General features: G+C 37.1%; 1 protein-coding gene across 4 annotated transcripts in view; it reads right to left on the bottom strand.

The window, feature by feature from the left end:
• Positions 1–8,645: 8,645 nt before the first annotated feature.
• The window catches only part of ATF2 (activating transcription factor 2), a 48,764-nt gene continuing 34,197 nt past the window's right edge, over positions 8,646–23,212 (bottom strand). For all 4 annotated transcript variants that reach the window (XM_071434860.1, XM_071434863.1, XM_071434861.1 and 1 more), the window contains 2 exons: positions 17,899–18,004; positions 8,646–11,299 (listed from right to left, as the gene is read on the bottom strand). In XM_071434860.1, coding sequence (XP_071290961.1) covers positions 11,073–11,299; positions 17,899–18,004 — 333 coding nt within the window. In that variant the 3' untranslated portion in view covers positions 8,646–11,072. The remainder of the gene's footprint in view (positions 11,300–17,898; positions 18,005–23,212) is intronic.

Genomic DNA, 23,212 nt, shown 5'->3' with positions numbered 1-23,212 from the left:
ACTTTTGAAGGAGAATATAAAACCTTCCAAAGTGAGCAGGCAAGCACATGCACTACTGGTACCTTCCTGCTTTACTGCACAGCTAACCCTGTGAGCAGCCAGGTAATGGCAGCAGGGCACAAAAGACAGGAGAGAATAATGTTGGAAATATCTTGCAAGAACATCATTAGCTCTTCAGCATCACAGAGAGATGACATTAACCAAAGCAACTTCAAAGAGCTAAAGGAGATTAAAGTTTTTCCTCTTAATGATTCTAAAGTGTTATTGAAGGGATCAATAGCTCTTCCTGTTAAACAAGCTGTTCAAATCAAGTATTCCTGAAGAGGAGATAAACCATTTCTGGAAGTAATAGTGGGATTTCATTAAGATTTGAGGTTTTTTACTATTCATTAATTTATCTGCAAGTATCACAATAGTTTTAGTGAACTGTAAGTTTACAACAGTAAGATTCCTTGTGAAAGAAGATAAATACCTGATGCCTTCTGAGCCCTTAATTGTGCCAAAATACATTATTTACTATGTCACCCACATAGAGAGAAATCTCTCTTTCCTGATGTCACTGTTTTTTACTGGGGGAGGAGGAAAGAAGAAAGACAGAAAAAACCCTGCATTATTTTCCCTTTCTTTAACAATAAAATAATTACATCCCATGGTGGTGCACGTTTACTTATTGTAAACCAAGACACGTGGAAAACCCCTTAGCAAATCAAAACTAAATTAGACCATTATAAGACTTGGCAACTTTTCAGCTGTGCAAGCAGAAGTTTTATTTTAAACAAAATCAGAGATAACTGATCTTGCAACCTGACTTGCACATCACCACACCAAACTTAGATCTGGAATTCAACCTCATGTATTTAATTGTGAAATCATGCAATCCTCAACCAAGGACATATACAGGAAACTAATTTCTGGTTGAGTCCTTCCCACGCTCAGTCTCTAGTGGTTTTTGACACAGAGATATGATACCAGTGCTTTCAGTGCAAACACAATGAGTTCAGAATTCAGAGTTTATCTGCACCAATGAGTCACTGATAAGGGAAGCACTTTCCAAAGAGGTTTGGGTTTGTTTTTTCCTTTTTTCTTAAAGGCCAATAAGTCAAGAAAATACATTTTGAAAAGCCACAACCAAGCAAAGCTTTCTGGCAAACCCTGTGCAATATTGCAGGAGCAGAGGGACCCAGGCCCTCACCATTTCCGTGGGCATTGCAGCAATGTTTCAGCTGCCACTTTGCTGCCTGTTGTCAGACAACAGCTTCTTGGGCTCCCACGAGAAAACTGCTCTCCTTTCTGCTCCCACATGGATGCATTTTCATGACAAACGTGTCTTAAACTCTTCAAGGGTAAGAAGGGCCAAAAAAAATGCAAGTAGTTTATTGTCTGAGTGCTCAAATCAAAAGCAATAATCCAGACTATAATGTTATACAATATTAAAATAATTTCCTTCTTGCAGCATATAACCATTAGCCATACAAAGACAAAAACCCTCACTAAAACACTGGAAGTAACATTGACTGCATTCTGCCCAGTTCTTTGAAGGAATGAAAAACATTGTGTAGGCACTATATTTTATTTCACTTGCTTTTGTATGGAGATAAACAGCTTCAAAAGTTCAGGTGGATCATTACTGAACAGTTGTTTTCCCTATTCTTTCTCCTTTGTTTCAAGGTTTGATCACAGGGCTGCTTGCTCTTAAGATTTCTTTACTGAGTGCACAACAGAATGCCTTCCTTCTGATTGTGGAGAATTCATAACCTCCTTAAAGCATCCTGCTGCTCTGAAAACTTGAGAGTGAAGGGCAGATGCAGCTGCAACAGCTGCAAGACTGCAGTTGTTTCTCAGAGAAAGCCACTATTCTAGCTTTAAGAAATTGTCCCAGATCTAGGGATTTCCTAATCTATTTTTAGCAAGCACAAACAAGACAGATTTGTTGCTGCTTTTCAGACTGCATTTGCCAATCTCCCCAAACTCTTCTTGTTCTGCCTCCTTAAATGTGCTGCCATGACAATTTACTCCCACTAAAACAGGGTTGCTCTGGTCCTGTTTCTACTCCCTCCTCTTTCTCTGCAGCTGCACTGGCTGTTGGCCAATGCCAGTGTCTAGGAAAATAACCAGCAGCACTCCAGAGGGACAGAGGAGTGCTGCATCACAGCAACAGCAGTGAGCACAGAGCAGCCCAAACTCTCAGATGACCCCTTGACAGAGCTGTGCTCTCAGTGCCCTTGTTAACCAGATGCTTTAGTCTGCTGCAGTTTACTCAATACCATACAAAACAAGAGTCAAGGTTAAGGATTTCTTTACCCATCCACAAACTCCTTCCCAGCCCATCAAACTGATGTCATGCCATCTTCAGAGAGTTCTGCAGTGATGTCAGTGGGACAGATTAGATTTCTGCACCAGCCTGCAGAACACATCTCAGAGCCCCTCAGTCCGACTACAGCCCTGGCAGCTGCTGCTGCCAGCACTGTGCAATGGAGTAGGGCAGCATGGACCAGCAAGTGCAGGAATTCAAACAAAGTATGGAGAAAGCAGATCCATAAGCAACACAACCCCTGTCACAATGAAATGCAAACCCACAGAAAGATGAAACACTGCAGAGCTCTCTTCAGTTGGCTCCAGGTATGAAGCCAGACTATCTCCCTCAGTGAGCTCATATCACATGCAGGCTCCTATGCCCCATTTACATTTATAAATATATTTATATAGAACCATAAGGGTTTATTTTTATTATTTATTCTTGCTGTACAAATAAAGTCTGTAATTCAACTCTAAAAGCCAGTTTATGGCTGTTTCTTTTTCAGAAGTCCATTCTAGAGGCCAAATTTTAGTTTTGTTAATTTTTTTAGAGTTTATATTCTACTCTGAGGAGTCAAGGAGGCAAACTATACCATGGAGAAGCTTATACAGCTCCTTGCTAGTTCATAAGAGGAGCAGAAGGGATGGCTTCCCCTGAGCTCCCTGGAGAATGACAAGCCAGAGGGAAAAGTCTCCTACCAGGAGAGACAGATGAGCAGTCAGGGAAGCAGAGGTGGCTTTCAGCTTTTTTCATACAGCAATGGCCAAATTGTCTTTTAGTATCAAATAACAGTAAGGTGTAGCTACCAACTAGGTATGAAATTTTGTCCAACCCTTGGCAAGGGAAACCTCCCTGACCTGCCTGAGGCCAGCTGCAGAGGCAGAAAGAGAGCTTCCAAGCAGCTGGGCAGCGTGGTGTCCCTGCCACTGCTGGCCCAGCTTGGGGAGCTGCACCTTCCCTTGAACTCTTTATCTTCTTCTCTCAAAGCCTTAGTGTGCTGTAAAGTGTAGAATACCAGGAAAAAAATATGAAAACTTGATGTCAATATAAAAAAGCATTTGCTCAAAATATCCAGTAGTTACCACTAGATGGCATTTTGTTTCTGAGAAACCAGCGAGACACAGGTTTGGGATTGTTACGCACAGCAGGAAACAGTACAAAATGAAATTACTTACTTCATTTGGTTAATAATCTATTATCCATTGTCTTGTATAAGTAAAACATTACTAACAGAAGACATTTCGTTTGCAGATTGATAAATCCTGTTTATTTAACTGTAGCTTGAGACTCTTCAACCCTCCACTCAGTAGGTAGGGGTTTGAGCTGTTGCCAGCACTTACCAAAAATCTCTTCCACACTTTAAATGAAAGACAAATGTAGCCCAAGTCACAGACTTTGAGCATGCCATGGAAATCTGCCAGAAATGCTTTGCTCCAGTAACTATATACAGTATTTCCTGTGTTATTTTTGGATAAACCCTTAAAACAGATTGCAGTATAAAAAGGAGTTTCCATTCAGGAAGAGAGCTGAAATAATAATTTAATAACATTCACATATTAATATTATATTTTTCAGTGTTTCATTTTAGTTTCAGCTTGTACAAGCTGTGATGATTTACATATTTAATCTCCACAGGGTACAGTATAACACACCAGGGGGTGCAATGAAGCTCTGCTGTGTACAACCTGGGGTGACGTGTAGGTGGCATTGTTTAATACGACATTGTTTGGCATTTGTAAACCTCTGTGTCAGATTAAACCAAGCAGTATTTCCCTTACTCTGCAGCAGGAGTAAGGAAGTAAGGAGACTGTACATGATGATGCACAGCAAATCTGTGCACTGCTCAAATTTTCTTTGACTAAATTATGTTTACTGACAGAAGCATTGATGGTCATTAGCAGTGGCTAAATCAGATCCTGCACTTGTACTTGCTTAAAAAAAGACTCATTATAGAAGGAACCTTACTTCACTAAGATAAAATTAATCCTCACCTCTTTCTAAAACAGGCACAAGCTTCTTTGAAGTTGGTAATGTAGAAAAGCTGCTTTAAGTCAATTATTTTATGAATTTGTGTGTTGCAAAACTTTAAACAGCTTTATATAGCCTTAATGATTATATACTTTTTTTTTAGTTTAAATTTAGCTTAGTACTATTCTCCATCAACATAAACTGGACTAGAATATATCAGTAGACATGTGAAACCAAGTTTTCAATCTGTCAAAGTTTGTAACAATCTAACTCTGACAAAGAGGTGACATTTTCTTCAACAGACAAGACCTGTGGGACTTATGCTCCCTCCAAAACATGTCTGAGTGCCTGGCACATTATAAAGTGCATTTCCATGAAGGAGGGGTGGGTGCCCTTATCCAATATGTGAAAGCAACAACAAAACCTAAACCAGACATGAAATTACAAGAGCGGGTAAAGATTGTGAATTTCTTTCTTGAATTGAAAGAACTGTGCCAGACCTTTGTAACAAGGAAATGTACAGAATTTATATAACAAACTGGTACTTACAATATAAGGGAAGCATCCCAGTCAGTATAATGTTTCCATCCCAAGAAGACAGTGCTGTGACAAATACAAGCCTGCAGTCAGCTCAGAAACAGCATTCTGGTTGTATGTTGACTGGGAACAGAGCTCAAGGCTCTGGGGCCAGCAACCTTCCTACACAGCATTCAAGAGAGTGCTGCATAATTTAGAAAAGAGCAAACTCCTATTAGAATCAGGACTCTAAAAAGTTTGGGTAAATAGTTAGATACAGGATAAAGAAATGTTTTGCATATTCACATATGTATTCAAGTCATAAATTGTAAACTTAATAGCTTAAGAGTCATTAAATAGTCAACAAAATGAGCAAGTGCTCAAAATGTCATCCAGTGAAATAGACAGCATCTCCTCGGTATTTACAAGGATTATGCATTTTTTTCAGCAAAAATCATTAGCCCTCTACAGTAATTCTGCTGAAAGAAAGGACAGAAAGCAAGAAGACTGAAATATTAGCCTTTTGCTTGTTTTCTAATCATAGCCAGGCTGACTATAAAGTCTCCTGGCATTTTACAGACAGCCAGAATGACTGTGCTATACATTATATCACCTTGAAGAGTATCTTTCTCAACACAGCATTATGAATAACAGGATGTTTATACTACTTACCTCAAGTGAGATCAAAACATTTCTACCATCACTGTAAACATTTGGAAGAAACAGATCTTCACAGAACACATCTTTGTGTCAGAGGAAAGGGCTGCTATAACTGAGCAGTGAAATGCAGCACCTTCTTGGTGCAGATGTCTCCCCCCTCAGTTTCATTTTCTCCATTTATTCAGGGCAGTTTATTTTGTTTGCTGCTAAAGCAGAGGGCTCTCCTTGCTCATCTCCTTTTCCTCTTGATTAGAATCCCAGATGTAGGACAGATATATTTTCCCATTTTCTTTTTAAACATAAGCAAATTAGTAGGTTTTTTTCAAATCATTCAGTTAATAAAATGCAGCAGCCCAGTTGTTTCTCAAAGGTAGTATTTTTGCCTCCTGTAATGGTGTAGAACAAGTGATTCAGCTAAAGGGAGGGAAATACTATTCACTGACCGTGCCAGTACTAGCTCACGACAAAACAAGAGCAGGAACATTTTAGGCAGTAGGAAAAAATAACCTTAACTTTCATCTTTCAGGCAGCTAAACACAGCCATCAGACCAGCTTTCAGCACATTCCATCCACCGGGGCACAGATGGTGTGAAATGGAGCTGTAATAGCTCATGCTCGTACTTTGGTGTACTGAGATAGCCACAGGCAAGAGTGAGGAGAGGAAAACATGGCTACCTGCAATCCTGTTTCTCTGAAAGCTCTCCTGGCAGTGCCTCATTCCTGAAGCTCATCTCAGCCCGGCACTGACAGTCCTCCCTAAGCCAGAGTACTTTCCTTTTAGCTCCTTATTTGTAAACTGAGTATGACCAGGCCCTGCTGCCCAAGGTGCTTACAAACACTGCCCACTCTCTGCCCTGCTCAGTTTCTGCTGTTGGATTAAAACCAAAGAAGAGTTCCTAGAAGCATGACTCCTCTTCTTTGCTTCAAGCTGTTCTGTACCTTCTATGCTTGTTAACATTTTCTAGTCAGTCTATGCAGCTTAAGCTACGGTCTCTTTACCTATGGACTAAAAATTATAATTGTCCTCGCATAATGATTTTACAATACTTTTCTGATTAACGATTCATCCCCCAAATAAATTTACAGGTAGTTTATCTAAAAACCGAAGAACTTCCTCTTCCCCCAAAAAATGAATAGGATTATAAAAGTGGTTATAACAATACACATCATTATAGAAAATGGTAATAGAAGAGGGATAAAGATTTTGAGCAAGGGTTAAAATACAGTAATTACAGAAATTGGATCAGGTTTATGCATCTTCTTGTTCTACGGACAGCCATGTGATTAGATGATAACTCACCCCACACCTAGGAAGTTAAAAACTCTTATTTGGAGAGGGTTGCACTTTGCAGAGTTATGAAACCCTCAGCATACAACCAGCACTCATTAGTTGTGCACAGCATCTATAATGAAATCTTTTGTAACACTACGAAGTCCTTCCATACTTAAATATAAATTGTATAATGTATCTTAGCTAGGAAGATGTAAATATCAAGATAACATAAGCTTCTCATATCTATTTTAGCTGAAGATAAAGTACAAAGTGTGCAGAAATTAATTTTCTGACTTCAAATGGAAGTTCACTATAGAGGGTTAACACAACCAAGGAGGAAGCAATATGAAAAAAGAAAGAATTCCACATTGAATACTATAAGCACTTTCTGGGGCTCACCACACGAGGAAAAATATTTTGAAGAGGAAGAAAGTAAAGAAAAAGAAAGGTCATGATCCTACATTCCATAAAGGAAGGAAAAAATAAAAGAAGGGGGGAAAAATAAAAAAGAGTCACATTAAACCCTAAAATTAAAAGGAGACTTACCATTGAAGATTATGAAACTTTGAAAATTTCATGATAAAATCATCCAAACCAACCCTACACAGCGTTACACAACACAAGTTAAATAAATCATATCTGTGTTACTTTTGATACAATGGTTAAAAACAGATGTAAAGACTACTGCAAACCAATCTTACACTGACTGCTCTGCAGTGTAAATGAGCACAGTTCCAATTATGTCTCTACTGAGGGAAGCAACAGGCAGCATATAAATGCAAACAGCCTTCATTAGACACATTGTCATGAGTATATTAATCATGTCAAGAAGCATTGCTCAAGTTTCCTTCAGTGCAATTTAACATACCTTACTTTATTAGGATGCACTTAATTTCACTATGCTTTCTCCTCATTATCATTTATGATGACCAATTAAAATGTTTGTGTCTGTCTCTAAGCAAATTACTCCAGTAATTCAGGTAGCTGAACTCACTGTTCATCCCACACTTCTGTCATCTCCTTCTCTCAGTACAATATCTTCCTTTTAGAGGCCCAGCCACTCTTACCATTGCAAAGAGAAAAAATCCCTTATTTAAACTGAATCAATAAGATAACAACCTGAGTCTTTTTACAGCACAGACATTAAGAAGTGGGCTGGTTCTCCTCCCCTCAGCAAGAGTACCCCTGTTACACAGCCTTTTGTTCCCCTGGAGTCACCAGCACAACCCATAGTCAGAAAAAGAACATAGTGAAGCAAGAGAGGCCTCGCACATTTTTCTCATTGGGTTAGAAGTTGTGTGCAGCTTCACTTCATTTGGTCCATACATGGAATAAATGCAGACACACGGCAACTTTATTCTTGAGTTTCCTCCAAAGCCTCCGTACTGGGGCTCCGGCACGAGTTTTTCAAACAGTAACAGAATGTGCCATTCCATGCATGTTTCCAACATCCATAAATAAGCCCAAACCATTTTTACTATTCTAAACATCAGGTGTGAGGGCATGATTTTTTCTGAACCCTTGACAACACAACTGTGAGCCATTTATTTGATTACAGTTGTTATTTCTGGCTTCATGTATATTGAAATAAGATTAAAATAACTGGAAGTTAGGTGGAAATTCTGATTACACACAGTGCTTTTGCTGTGGAACTCAGGGCAACCAGGAATGGCTGAGCAACATCTGGGATCACCAAGCTATGTTTATGAACTCATTTATCTGTGGATTACCTTGGGCTCCTGGAACTAATGATACAAATGCTTGTTCCTCAGCAGCTGCTGGAGCTCAGCTGCAGAGCAATGGTATTTACCTTACTTTCTCAAGAAACATACGTGTTCTCATTTACATAACATTACTTTGACATTACAGTAATGACTTCCAGAAAAACACTGATAATTGCAAGGATGAAGAAAGAAGTCTGAAGACAGTGCGGCCTTTTAGAACAATTATAATTTCATTAAAATAGGAACATAACTTAAAGATAGATTTTATTCTCTTTGATGATTTACTCATGCAAACTGCACATAAAAGAAAACAGTACAGTTTGTGAAACATGTCAAATGTAAAGACCCAAAATGCTAAGTACAGAAGTAGTGTGACAACGTCTCAAAACGGAATCCATGGTAGTACGGCTAATACCTTTTCTCTATTTGCTGAACACAGATTTTAATGGTTCTTTTTCCAGCCCCACTGTTAAATTCATTAACTGTTTACACATCTCCTATACACTTATGTAGACTTATTTTACAAGCGCAACAGTTTTGTTATAAAAAAACTCCACTTATATGATTTAAAAGCCTTTGTGTTTAGGAGGGCAAATTATAGTATGATCAATGAGGCCGCATCTAGTCCACCAAACCTACAATGAAAAGTGACTGTAGAGCTTTCTTGCAGAATTCACATTTTGTGCCTTTGCAATTCATTTCTTTCTCGTGAGAGGTCCATTGTATTTAACCATCCTGGAAACGTTCAATAACTGTTACAGCTTTTTATCTTGAAATTGGGAAAGTAAGACTTTTAAACACATGAGGTTATCAACACAACTTTCTTAGTTTTAAAATACAAAATATTTAAATTCCCTAATATTTTCATGCTTAAAGCCCTGCAATGATACATATATGACTTAGATACTTCTTTGTCCAGTTTTCAGTACAGTATGGTTGTATATATATTGCAGAAATTATATTTTCCTGTGAATCAATTACATTTTTAGATTTAAAACTGAACCAAATAGAAATCTGATGGCACTGACACTTAAAAAACGCATGGTATAGTGTGGAGAAGGAAGAGCAAATGAACTACACAACCCATTATAAATGCATTAAATCTTTGTTATATACATAATGGAATCCTGCTTTACTGCCAGTTGCTACTATGCATCTGTTTTTGCTATTATACAAAGTTTTCCGACCTGAAAGCACACATCTACTTTTTTTAAAACAACTTAATCTATTGTAAAATATTGTACTGTATTTTGAACATGAGTACAGAATCAAAATAGATAATGGCACATTTAAAAAACTCAGTATCCTACAGATGATTGGATAATGAGAAAAAGTGTACCTACAATCATCTCATCAGAAACAAACTACATCATGGAATGTTAGTTATCCAAGTTCGCACAGTAAATAACATTTTAAAACTGCAATCACCTATCAGCCAGCATCACATTGAAGGCATCTTTAAACATTCAAGCAAAAGACTGCTGGCATTAACTACTGAACCATTCTCACACACACACCACACACACCACATTATAATTACATTGTTTCCAAGATACGGTAGATACTGATTTTTTTTTTTCCACAAGAAAGGTATCAAAATTTTTGCTACTAAAAGATGACAGTGCTTACACAAGAATTAAGTACAAGTTAGCTTGCAAATACAAGACAATGACAAAAAAAAGTCGAGTTGTCTGAAGAAGGATTTTAGGCTTTTCTGGCATCCAAAACCATGAGTAAACTCCTTAGTCTGCGACTCAAAAATCCACAAAATATCAACCTACTTTGGAATAACAAGTATTCCATACGTGATAACTCTGTATTTTACAATATGCTTACTGGTTTCAGCCTAGCAACAAGGGGTGGTTATAGATATCTATTCTGACTGGAGGATTAAAGCTCTCCTCCCACCAGAATCAAGTGTTGGAGTGGGAAAAAAACCCACCTGACATCAATTAAAAAAAAAAAATCAAATCTATTTAGTAATGATCCTCATCTAGGATTGGTATGTGCATAAGTACTGTATCTCATATACTGTACTGGCCCTATTAAACAAATTAAAGACCCCAACAGTTAAAAGCCAACCAAAATGCTATACATAAAAAACCCAAATGTTTTTCTTCCAATGTTCTTCCTCTCATAATGTGCAAAACAACAAAAAGGCAAAAAGACTAAAAGCAAATTTACTGTTACTGTCTTTCTCTTGCCTAGTGCTTTATGACCTTGCTAACTTTACAAAGTCAATAGGGACTATGCAGAACTTTGGTATAAAAATGTCACATAATATTCCTATCACAGTCTTGGGGATGACCTTCAGTAATTCACCCCAATGTTTGTTAAAATAATACCAAATTAAAAATGAAATAAACCACATTGTACTGTACACACACTTTACACATTAAGCACAAAAAATAACTAGTAAAACTAATACTTAAAAAAAAAAGTCTTTCGCAAAGAGACCAGAACTGGTGTTCCGTCTTATTTCCACCTGCCAATCATTAAAGCCAAATTTAAGTTGGATTTTTAAAAACGAATAATTTTAAGCTACAATTTCTCCTAGATGGAGACTGGTCTGTTGTTGGTTTCCCTTTAAAGTCACAGATGTGTATCTAAGGAACTGATGCAACCAAGTTTGTAATCAACTTCCCGAGGGCTGGGCCTGGGAGGGAGGCGCCAGGACGATCTGGGACAGCACGGGCTCCGTGCTCTGGTCCGCCATCTGCGTGAGCACCGAGGTGGCCACCGCCTCCGCCTTGGACGTGGAGCTGACGCCGTTGGAAGTGCTGACGGAGCTGTGCTGGATCGCCTCCGTGTGCGGGCTGCTGGGCACCGAGATGTCCTCCGAGCTGTCATCCTTGTCTGCAGCTGAACGACAACAACTCATTTATTCTGTGCTGGAACGCACACCACCTCCTCCCAGCCACAGCAATCCCCCCCTCAATAGCTAACACTCGTGCTGTAATGCAGCACAAATTGCAAAACAAGCTTATTTCCGTTTTTTAAAAAGAAAATACGATTTTCTAAGCAGAAAAACCAGACTGCAGTATGGACTATTCAGGAAACCAGAGGATTTTCACATCTTCAAGGCTACAATTAAAATTTCCTGCCTAGTAAATCAGCCAGTGGGTACTATGCCTAATTCTAATGATGCATGTTCACATCAGTAAACATTATTCACAGACTACAAAATGCTATTTATTGTGTCTGCTTAGTAATCAAACAAGAATAATTCTACATTCAGTAATAAATATTTGCCATCATGAGTAAGATATCTGAAAAAATATTACTTACACCACTATATTTACTGGACAATGCTTACATGAGTTTTCAGCCTCCATTCTTTTAACAGAATGAAGTTCCATAATTTTACAAATGCCTCTTAATAGGTTTTAAAATCGTTAAAACTGGCTTAAAAATATTTTTGGAATATTTCAGGTGTTCTCCACACAACCAAAGTGAATTAGCCACAGAATTACATCATTTTTTCCCATGACAGAGGGTAAGCAGATTAAAAAAAATTATCACTGTGCAAAAATAAAATTTCCAAAATTATCATGACTTAAAATGTCCCTCTTGCACAGACATTCTAGTCATGCTAAAATCATCCTTTTTTCCAGAGGTGCAGAAGTTAGCCAAGGTATTATGCAAACACTGCCAAACTAAAAGTTTGAGTTCAAAACTAAAAAACCAAGACCAGAAAATTATCCTAATGTTTTTCACTCAAAAACAGAAATACTAATGCTGAATTTTATTTTAACTTTTTTTCATCACTTTGTGCTACTAATGTTTGCAAGTACTTTTCACAGCAGTTTTATAAACAGACCAAAACCAGTATCCAGGTGGCATATTAGAAGTCCCTTTTCAACTACTACTGACTACCATGATACAAACATAGCCAGAAGCAGGCATGAACTATTGCTTGGGACAAAGCAATGGGACAAAGCTTGATCTTCTCTAGTCTTGTCTTTGCAATCTCTTTCAGATTTGCTTGAGACTGGCCTACAAGTTCAGAAGTGTCTCAGAGAAACAATGGGAAAGGATGACACTAACATGGGGACACAAGCAGTGCTGTGGTATCATGTCCTTATTTCCACAAAAAGCCAGGCTAACAGCAGCAACTAAAAGGAACATTAAGCGTGAAAAACCAATAGTGAAATAAAGTTTCTGTTTTACTGAGGTTTATATGACATGCTAGCTATGGGTAAGAAAATTTACTAACTTAGCAAGTCAAGACCCCAGTATAAAGATCTTTGAGCAGCCCTATGCATACTAAGAACAAACTCCTCTTCAAAGCTTGAGAGCAACTGTTCTATTACTGACTGCTTCCAGAAAAGAATGGTAAGGTCAAAAAGGATGGGTAGGCAAGGAAACTGCTGAATTTTTTTTTTTTTCTCAGAAATACTGCGTACAGGAGCAAGGTGGCAATCTCTCCTACAACTCCACTAAAAGAGCAAAGAGTAAAACGTAATAGCTTGGAAGTTAGAATGCTCTTATCCACAAGGCCAACTGTTTTACAGATCCTGCACTTTTTAAAAAACAGACTGTTCAAACACTGAAGGAGAGGGATACTGGTGACACAGAACTAGATCTGCTGACCAGTACTGCATATCCAAAGGTTTCATAATAACTGCAAACAGCAAGAAAATCAAGGTATTTCCAAAAGTCATTTGTGACCCTTAGGAGAGTTTGCCCATTCAAGAACAGAAAGAATATGAACAAGTATCAATTTAGTTAGAAGTATTCAACAGGATAGAATCTTTACCATACCTCCACAGCAAGACCTACAAGATCTCATGTAAAATAAGCAAGAAGGAACACATGCAAACTTTGTTAAAAATAGAAACCCTAGTGTGACTTGCTGAAAAATACTCCATTACTAATTATGAGAGTAGCATATTTTTTCCTCAGACAGAATGAAATGGCAGCAAGTGGGATGACATGTATCAAATACAGTCTCTCTGCTGTAACACCTGCTCCTCTTCTTCAGAACTGCTGCTATTCTCCTATGAATCTCAATCTTCCTATCAGCTTCTTTTGCTGATTCCCAATGTCTGGGTTGTCCAAAACCTCCTCATTCTCAATAAAAAATGGTTAGTTTTAAATGCTACGAGCCAGAGACAAAGAAGAAGTTGAAGTACATCCCTATCTTTCAGCCAGGGAAGAAAGGTCTTCCACTGTTCTGTCTTCCTTAACACATTTCTGAACTCAAAAGAAATGTCTGTAATAATATCACAGTGGTAAAGAACATGAAAAAGTCCTGGTTTTCTGACTTTGATGGGTTCTGGAAGATCCTACAAGCAATGTGAGAAACAGTTATGAGTACAGAGATAACCACCAATGTACAAGAGCAGTGTTCATATCATAGAGCAGATAAACAAACATGCTGTGCTGAAGACACAAAAGTATACAATTCAGGTATTTTCAGATGCCAGGGGGCAGAGAGGGGGAGCCTACAGCAGACAGGTGATTATATAAAACATAGAGCTAACACTAATTTATGATAATAAACTGGACTGGAAGCATAAATCCTTGCAATAACTACAGACCAATATTTAGAAATTAGGTGACACCCTAAAGAATAGCTATATGAATTTTTTTCAATGTCCTTCCTAATGTAGTCCTAACTTTACAGGAACAATGGCCAAAAACTGAAAACACCTCAATTTGAAGTATTAAAACCAAACAAGAAAATCTACTCAACGAATACAGAAGGTATGTAGAAGTCATCCTATTACAGAGATGGCTTGTTTTCTTAAGCCTGAAGACTCGGAATGAAGAACAAAGGCTTTTAGAAGAAGACAGAAAAGTCATACTTAAATTCTGACAGATTCTTTTTTTCTTTTTTTTCTTAGTTGACCAAAGAATTGCCAGGCACAGGACTGTGATTTCAAGAGTGTGACTGATACGTAACAGAATCATACTGTAGCTAACAATTAAAAAAAAAAAAAAAAAAAAAATTAAGATTTTTAATGGCTTCCCCTGCTTTGCCTCACATCAAGGAAAATGCACAGTCCAAATTAGAAATTAATTCAAAGAAATAATGTTTGCTGTATATTAGAGGGCTGAAAATTTACAGAACTGTATCACATGAACTTTCCTGAAGGCTACGTAGCTCCTAGACAGGCTGTGTCATGAGGAGCAAGCCACTATGGATATGGAATGCAATGTGGGCTAGATTGGGCTATAAAGAAGATTTAAAGAGCACCAAATCAGGCACAGACTTTTGAGGATCTACTAAAAAGTACCCTTTTCAAATAGCCAAACATTGCTGCTATTTGCTTCTTACCTACTGTGTTACCACCACAGTAAGCAATAGTTTACCAATTTGCTTACCAAATAGCTTTCAGTAAGGTAAGCAAAGAGGGAGGGATTTCAGTCTTCAGAAGAAAAAACCCACCTACACCAAAACAGGAGTGAGTACACAAGCATTGATATGATCCTGAATTCCTTTCAGCCCCTGATAATCACTAACAAGAAAGAGGCCTCATGGTAATTCTCATCAGGCCATGCAGGGACTACAGAGGGACCTAAGCCTAGAAATGCTTTTTTCCAGGGAGTTGTCCTTTGTGAATGTCCCCTGCAGGCACTGAAGAAGCATTGCCTGTCCAGAACAGGCTGCAGGAAAACACAGTGGTTTGAGAGGTTCAAATCATTCAAGGTCTGAAACTGGTTGGTCACCTTCTATCTTTCTTTTTAAAACTAGCTACAGAAAAAACATAAACTGCCCCATTCAACAGCCCCTACACTGCAGCCTCTATCTGTCTTCTTTTATGCTCTGTTTTGAAAAAATGCTCTTGAATATTAAGATGTCCTTGTGAAAAATATCTTAAAAACTCTTTCTCCCTTAAAAAAAAAAAAACAAACTCTGAATACCACAGTACATTTTCTTCTCACTAGTTTTCACCTTTGTCCTAATACAAGCCCAGAAAAATCCTAACACAATACAGGGAGTATTGTAGAAGACTTTTAGAAATTATCTAGTATAAAAGATAACACGAAAAATAAATGAACAGCATCTAGGCATCTTGTATACAGAGCACTTTCCCAATCCACAGCTGAAGATGCACTCAGAACCAAAAGCATCCTTTTCTGGAAAATAAAAAAGTTTAAGCTGGCTGACTCAAAGTAAAATATCTATTTTTCTGGTTTCTCTGTCCTGATGACACCCTCTTTTAAAGCAGGCACAAGACTTTAAAATAAGGAAAACGTGATCCCAAAAACAATTTTAGAAGAAAGGGCTATGTGCATTGTCGTGCTTTTCACTTGGCCTGAGAAAAAAATGTGTTTGGGAAATACAAAAGATTTAAAAAAATATGTAAAAGTAAAGGCCAAGTGATCGATTATTTGTTCCTATTTAAGGGCATAATGCATGAAAAGCCATCAAATTGTGGACTTGGCTGTTAAAATGTGGTCTATGCAGTGCACAGTAGTCAGCACTGCAGGAGCTCTTTAAGCTGGGGTCTTCAATTTCTTCCAGAGACAAGACTGTTAAACCACTCACTACATTTTTGAAGCAATTCCACTTTGATTATTTGATGAATGGAGTATGTTTATTTAAATACACTTTATAGGAATACCATTTTCATGAACACATTGACTGAAACAATTTTTTTCTCTCAAACTGTACTGTGGATATGTCACTTAGCCAACATACTTTCCTTACAATATTCATGCAGAGATAATGTGACAAAATCCTTTCAGAGGAATGGCATTACAACTATCATTCATGTTAAGCTTTTACTTTCAACAGACTTTCCAAGAAACTGAGCTATGCTTCTAATTTCCTTGCGTAATACTATTTTCCTCTAAAATGTAGGCTTTTGCCACTGATTAGTATTTTAGGTCTGACTCATTTTGTATTCTTTACTGAATCAGATGCATAGTCCTTTACTGAGGGCTGAAAACAAGCACTACTAGAACAGGCCATTCACTAATCCTTCAACAAAGAAATCCTTGGCATGGAATCACTTTGACAGTTTATGACTTACGATGAAATATTTTACATCCCAATTCAGGAACATGAATCCTCAAAACATCAAAATTTAAAAAACCTATGGTTTGTTTTTTGTGTGGGGTTTTTTTTTTGTTAAAAACCTTGCATGCATAATGCCATCCCCCTAGTAGCTTCTGTATGAAATTATGTTGTTCTGTCAGATGGGAGCCATAATGGCCTCATCCCTGCAGCAATCATTGTTAATATAAATCCCAAATGTATTTCTATACTGTTCCAATTTAGTCCAAGATGCTATTTTCTGTCTTGTCAAAATGACTGGAGATCAAAGGACCAAGATTTATAAGCTCAAAACTGACAAAATCAGTATTCTAAATATATATGGCAATACAGAGTTGCTAAATCTCCTGAATCTTTTAAATTAAAAAATATTGCCCATTCTGATGAAATTGCTTACAATGACTACAAGTAAAGATGGTGGCTATTAAGTTTTATCGCAAGCACCTGAGGATCTGTTTGCATGCAGTACAAAATGTTCCTTTATTCTCCTGAATTACTGACACTGGCAAATTAAAATGAAGTGGCTACATATGGCAGAAACAATCTTCACATTTACAAATATCTTGAAATATCACTAAATCATAAAAACGAAAGCTGTGGGTTATATATTATGAATGTTGCCTAATGCATTCCCAGCTCAGTTATTTGTAACAAATTTGTGTACAATGGACAAAATTGGCCATTTATTCTACAGCAGCAGCAGCTGGTTCTGGCACTGTGTATCACAGCCAAAAAGGAAGCTACAAGTCAGGAAAGCATAATTAACCTTTAAAATGCTGGAAGGATGAAAAGTAAATAGAACAACTTAAAATAAAAATACGGATTAGAAAATATTGGTATTGACAGTGTCAGTATCCTCCTCAATACTAGAACTGTCTTCAAAACTACCCTCTCTATATAAAAGAAGTAATTTAATGTATATATCAAAGCAAACTAGAAGACATTGTACAGTAGGAGCCATGAACCTGCATCTGATTATTTTAATGGCTTGACTGATCCTGGATGTTATGGTAAATGAGGACAGCTGTTATAGTTCTTCTACTGAAATCTCATTACAATGAAGGAAAAACACCCACAAGAACCTTTCACTGTATTAGGCTATGATAAAGTATAAAAAATGGTTTATCGTGTGCTCTTAATACTCTAATTATATTTTCCAAAGCAGGTGCAGTAACTGATAGTCCTTAAATGCTAATTATCATATGCATTCATTAAACCAACATAAACCTTTCAATGTTATGCAACAATTCAATTTTGACTTATACATATATTTTTAAATACCATGTAATATTTTCTGTCTTCCAATAACTTCAAGCTTATATAAAAAAAAACATCTTTAATGTAATATATATAATATTAGAACCGCACTTCTCTATTTTAATGCTCATTCAGTTCATTTTGGCAGTATTTCATTGATGCAGCCTTAGGCTATAGGTAATGGAACATTACTCACTATGATAGCCAGATTTCTTCTGCATGGCGGTTACAGGGCAATCTTTATGAGCCAGAAGAAGCTGTTTCAGCTGTGCCACTTCATTTCTCAGCAGGGTGACTTCATTCTAAAGGAGAAGAAAGTTATGTACTTTACCAGGCTCAAACTACACAGGTTTTGAAGGTAAGCATTAAGTTTTATAGGATTTTCAGTTGTTCATTTAGGGGTAGCTGAAACACAAGCAATTTCAATTTGGTATATACTGCAAATATATATATATTTATTTTATCTTAGAAAATGCAAATATTAGCTGAAACTTGGCTAGCTTTGTTACATTTACTGGGAAATGCTTGGGTTTTTTTAAAAAATATAACACATGTTTTTCAGTTTGCAGATACAGAGTCTACATTCTACATATAGTCTCATTCACATGATCCAGCTACTGTGAGACTCTTCTGGAAGGTTTTGTGATGAATTCTAATCAGAGTAAACCTACATTTAGCTCCACAGATTTTAACAAATGTCATGGCCAGCATTAAAAAAAGGGAAAATAGAAAAGAAAATCCAAAAAGCCAATGCAGAATAATTTTTTAGTGACTCTATTTACACTTGGACTTCAAAAAAGAAAATCTTACGTAGTGGAAAATAATTTAGCAAATATTGGTTGATCCCCAGACTGATTTTTATTTTGGCAGCCATACATAAACATGGTCTCAGAAGGAATCACTGATAATAATGACAAAATCCGGAGACGTCAGCTTGTGTCGCTAAAGCACAGTGCAATCTAAGAGACAGCACCTGCACAATCCAGTGCCTGGATTCATTTCCAGACTCTGCCTTTTCACTACTGCATGACCTTGAGCAAGGTCATTTCACTGCTTTGTGCTTCAACTTGGCCATTTGTAAACTGGAGAGCTGCAATACTTACCTTCCCTGGAAAGCAGCTTGGTGGCTAGAGATGAGGACTGCTGTGTAACTGCATTGCATGTGACAATCCAAATTAAGAATGGTGTGGCATTTTGATGTCACATTGATGACCCATTTTTATAGAGTAGAAAAATATTTATGAATCAAATTATCTGTAATGCTTTGTGATCCCCGTATCTGGACACAATATGTGTTTTTCATGGGTTATTTTATTTTGAATATAAATCTTTTCTATTAACACTTGAAGTTACTTCAAATACAAGAACCTTTGCATATTATTGTAATATACCACACATGTGACATAATTATTTAGTAAATGTTTATGTTTCTGCATTTAGAAGCAAGTTAAAGAAAAAAACAAACAGCAGAGGGAAACTAGAGGGCATCTGAAATTATCTGCAAAATAAACTACAACAAAGTCAACCTATTTACTTGCAAGCAAGAAATAAGGCAATGCAGCCAGAGATGAGATGAATTACAAGTTAAAGGATTCCAAAAGAAAACAATTCTTCCAGAACAGAACTTATTAGGTTTAATTACACTAAGTAACTAAAATATCAGACTGTTCAAAGAAAAGCTCCTCTCTTGTGTTCCCTCTCTCTCCATTTAGAAGAACAAATTTTAAGCCTTTATACCTGCAAAATCCTCTTAAGGTCTCCTTTTCTATTCAGTCCTTTTATGCGTAGAATACCCTTTAGAAACTTTTTACTAAAAGCAAAAGCTGGAAGATGCCAAAAATGTGACTCCACAGACACTTGTAATGAAAGAAAAATATGACGGCAAACAAAAAGGTTTCCAATGATAGAAACCCAACCAAAAGCCCCACAAATTCTCTACCAGCTGGCACTACATGTCCTGAAACCTTAGGCTGTTAAGAAAGCACAGGACTACTGCCTCCAGCTCTGTCTGCCCTTAGTTCACCATGTTATTTACTGAGGAGCCACAAATCTTGATATGCAGGCAGCTGCACAGAATTGACAGAGGTTGGGCAGAAAAAACCACACTGATGTAGTTTTGAGGCACCTGATGACCTACAGAAGCAACAGTGTCCAAGACTACGAAATATAGTTCTGCTAGTTCAAAGGAACTCTGGCAATCAGGAAAAGGTTTGCAGAAATTTTCTCTTATGCCTCCCACATTTTAAGGAAGAATTTTATATACAAACAGCACATGTAAGTATGAAGTTGCTGTTCATCTGTGGAAGTAAAATTTTATGTTTATGAAAAGTTTTTATAATACAGTTTATAGCTCAATGTCAGCTGTATCAAAAATATTAAGACCACTGCTAGTATAAATACAAAAAGCAATACATTATCTTACATTATCTTATTAAAGCAAACTTGAAAAACATGGATCAGCATTCCTATATATAAAAGAGACTGAGGTAACTTCTAGAACAATGGTAGCTGTATATTCCATAACAACAACACTGGCGCCGACAGTACCACATACAATGCACACACCACTTGTGACACTAGAACAGAGTTCTGTCTGCTGGACAACAGGGATGGGGAATGTTGCAGGAAGCAATCTATGGTTGCCATTTATGTATTACCAGTAAGAACCACTTCTAACTGGTAAAGGGGGCTGTTTAGAACCCATTCTTAAACATATTTGCTTGTGACAACAGCAAGTCCTTCCATCTCATTCAAAACATGTGAATGTGTGGTGGTCATTACATATGTGGTTAACCTGTGGGAAACAGGCTACCAAGAAACACATAAAATAAACATTTTTAACAGGTGTCACGAACAAAGATTATTTCAGATTTTCACATTGGAAAGGTTCTCATCATCAGTGAGATAGAACCAAGTGCAGGCATCAACAACTGTTTAAAGAAGTATACAATATAGCTCACATGCTGTTGAGAAGAATTTGTATGTTCCTGCATTTCAAAATGTGCTAGCATGAGAAAGCAGGTTTCTGGAGGAAAGCATACTGACTTGTACCTGCACTCCATCCTTCAAAAGATGCCTTCCCTTCTGCATTCTTATGAAGGGAGGACACAGTGTATGACACATTCTTTTTTATCTGCCTATTCTTCCCTGTATCCAAAATGCAGATGTAATAGTGGGACCATGGGAACACATTAGCCCTTACCCAGCACGGTGTGGGACAACACTTGTGATATGTTATTACTCAAAGTATCATCAGAGGCAGGTAAATGTGACTTCTGGGGATAGGGGACTGCCTGTGGCTGAGTTAAACAGCATTCTTCCTGCTTCCTTTTTGGGCAACTTCCTCTATGGGAAAGGATCTTTACTTATGGGCATACTTTCAAAATTTAGCCTTCCTAAACAGCTTCTGCAGCATCAGTACAAATCATCACTCAATTGCTGCTCACTGAAAACCCACTGGGACTTCATGAGGAAGACAGGCCATTCTTCTAGAGCTTCACCTTTTAAGATTATTAAAGCAACAGGGACCAAATACAGAACATGTAATGCACTTTGGCATCTGATTCTGTGAACATGGTCAATACCTTCTTATACCCTGCAGGATTGTGCAAGGCACAGAGGCCACACAAGATGAGGACTAAAATTTAAGATGATGAAACAAGTCAACAATAAATAGAAAACACAGTTCTCAAGAATCAAATCAGTAAATAACCTTCAAAATACTGGAAGCATGAAAAAAACTTACACAGCAGAATCTATAATAAAGGCAGCCTAACTAACCTATATATGTTACTGGTGATATAATAGATGGAAATTTTCCTTTAAGCAAATATTTGAAAAATATTTGCAAACTTGAAAACAACCATGAAGTTACCTTCAAACATTTATAAGAAGAACTTGATAGAAGTTAATATACAGAAAAAAATAAATTCATCAACCAAGTAAACCTCTTCAAAGTTCATACGTACTGTCACCAGCTTGCAGTCTTAAAGCCCTTCCCACTGCCATGGGAACCTCTGACACAGGCATTATGAGAAAGCCAGTAACAGCACTGAATGGAGTCAGAATTGTTACATGCAGAAATGCAATGCAGGTGTTCCACTATGAACCTGCTTTTGGAAATGTGACATCTTGGTAATTTCAGATGGGCAGGCCACTTACACATTAAACTAAAAATGAACTACTAAACCTGCATTAAGGCAAAACTCCAAACTTATTAAATTTTCTATTAAATATAAAGTAAATAATCATGGGTCATTACTGCCCAATCTGCTGATCAGCTGTGTCAAGTTATTATTATGGAAGTATAGGATTGATTAATATTTTCACATAAAGCACAGTGTAATTATTTCTCTGATATCCAATTTTCTTTTCAAGTTTTTCTGTTCTTTACAGTTAACAGTTTTGCTTTTGGTAGACTGTAAGAAAATCTTTCTTGAATTCACTGTTACTGAATTAACACTTGTAAACATTTTGTTTATTGGACTTATGTGATTTTTTTTTGTTATAAAACTTGGCATATATATGTGAAAGACAGTTCACATGATACCAAACATTTCACTAAAAAACTGATTTTTTTCATTCTCCTTCACTCCTTTCTTTGATTATTTAAGCTACAGTGCTATGTATGATTATGTAATTAATGGACTTAATTGAGGGCTGTGCATTAAATGAGTATGTCTAAAGACTGTGAACAGGTGTGAGAATACATATTTGCAAGAAATTTAACTAATGCTTTTGCAGAGTGTCATGATTCTTGGAACACAGGAAACCATTTCACGGTGTGTGCTTAGGTAGGAATCTTTTACATTTCAGGGTCTGGGATGCTGAATATTTTTAAAGACACAAACATGAAGATGACTGATACAGTGTAACTTTGATTACATGATAAAAAATAACCTCAATATGCCCTACTTTCCTGTTGATCAAATTATGATGTTTTCTATACCAAACAGCAGGAGAGGTGAGTTTTCATAGGAAGATGATGATCTGTGAATTTGACTCAGTGAACAGCTCTGATGAAGAAAAACAAGTGACACTCAAACATATCAAAATAAGTCTCACCGCATTTTCTAAATGAATGCTTCACAGTTTTTCCTTTCAGCAACTTTCAAAACAAATATTTTAGACTTTTTATTTTGAAAACAATAATTTCTGCCAATTTTTAATGTGCTGCTGGAAAACATTAGGAAAGTATGCTTTAATATTTAATAGCAGTTTAAACAAAAGGGTCATGGATTGTTTTACTGGGGAAAAGTACATTCACATGGTGACTTTCTGAGATCAGATGAGGTGGAAAAATGACCTGCAACATACACCGGCCCTACCCTCTTATATCACACTTCATCTCTACAGGATTTAGGTGTTGCTGGTTGAAATTTGCAATGCCACTGCTGTACCCATCCTGTGGGCAAAAGAGGCCCTCAGTATCCACTGATTATCAACCTGGCACCTTTCACAAGCATTAGATTCACTTTAAAGGAAAAAAAGTGAAGTTGAAAAGAACCAAA

This window comes from Agelaius tricolor, unplaced genomic scaffold, assembly GCF_023055355.1.
Source record: "Agelaius tricolor isolate 1412-34295 unplaced genomic scaffold, bAgeTri1.0.p SCAF_10, whole genome shotgun sequence".
Lineage (NCBI taxonomy): Eukaryota > Metazoa > Chordata > Aves > Passeriformes > Icteridae > Agelaius > Agelaius tricolor.
Note: the sequence above shows the minus strand (reverse complement) of the source record. Positions and strands in the feature narration are given on the sequence as shown.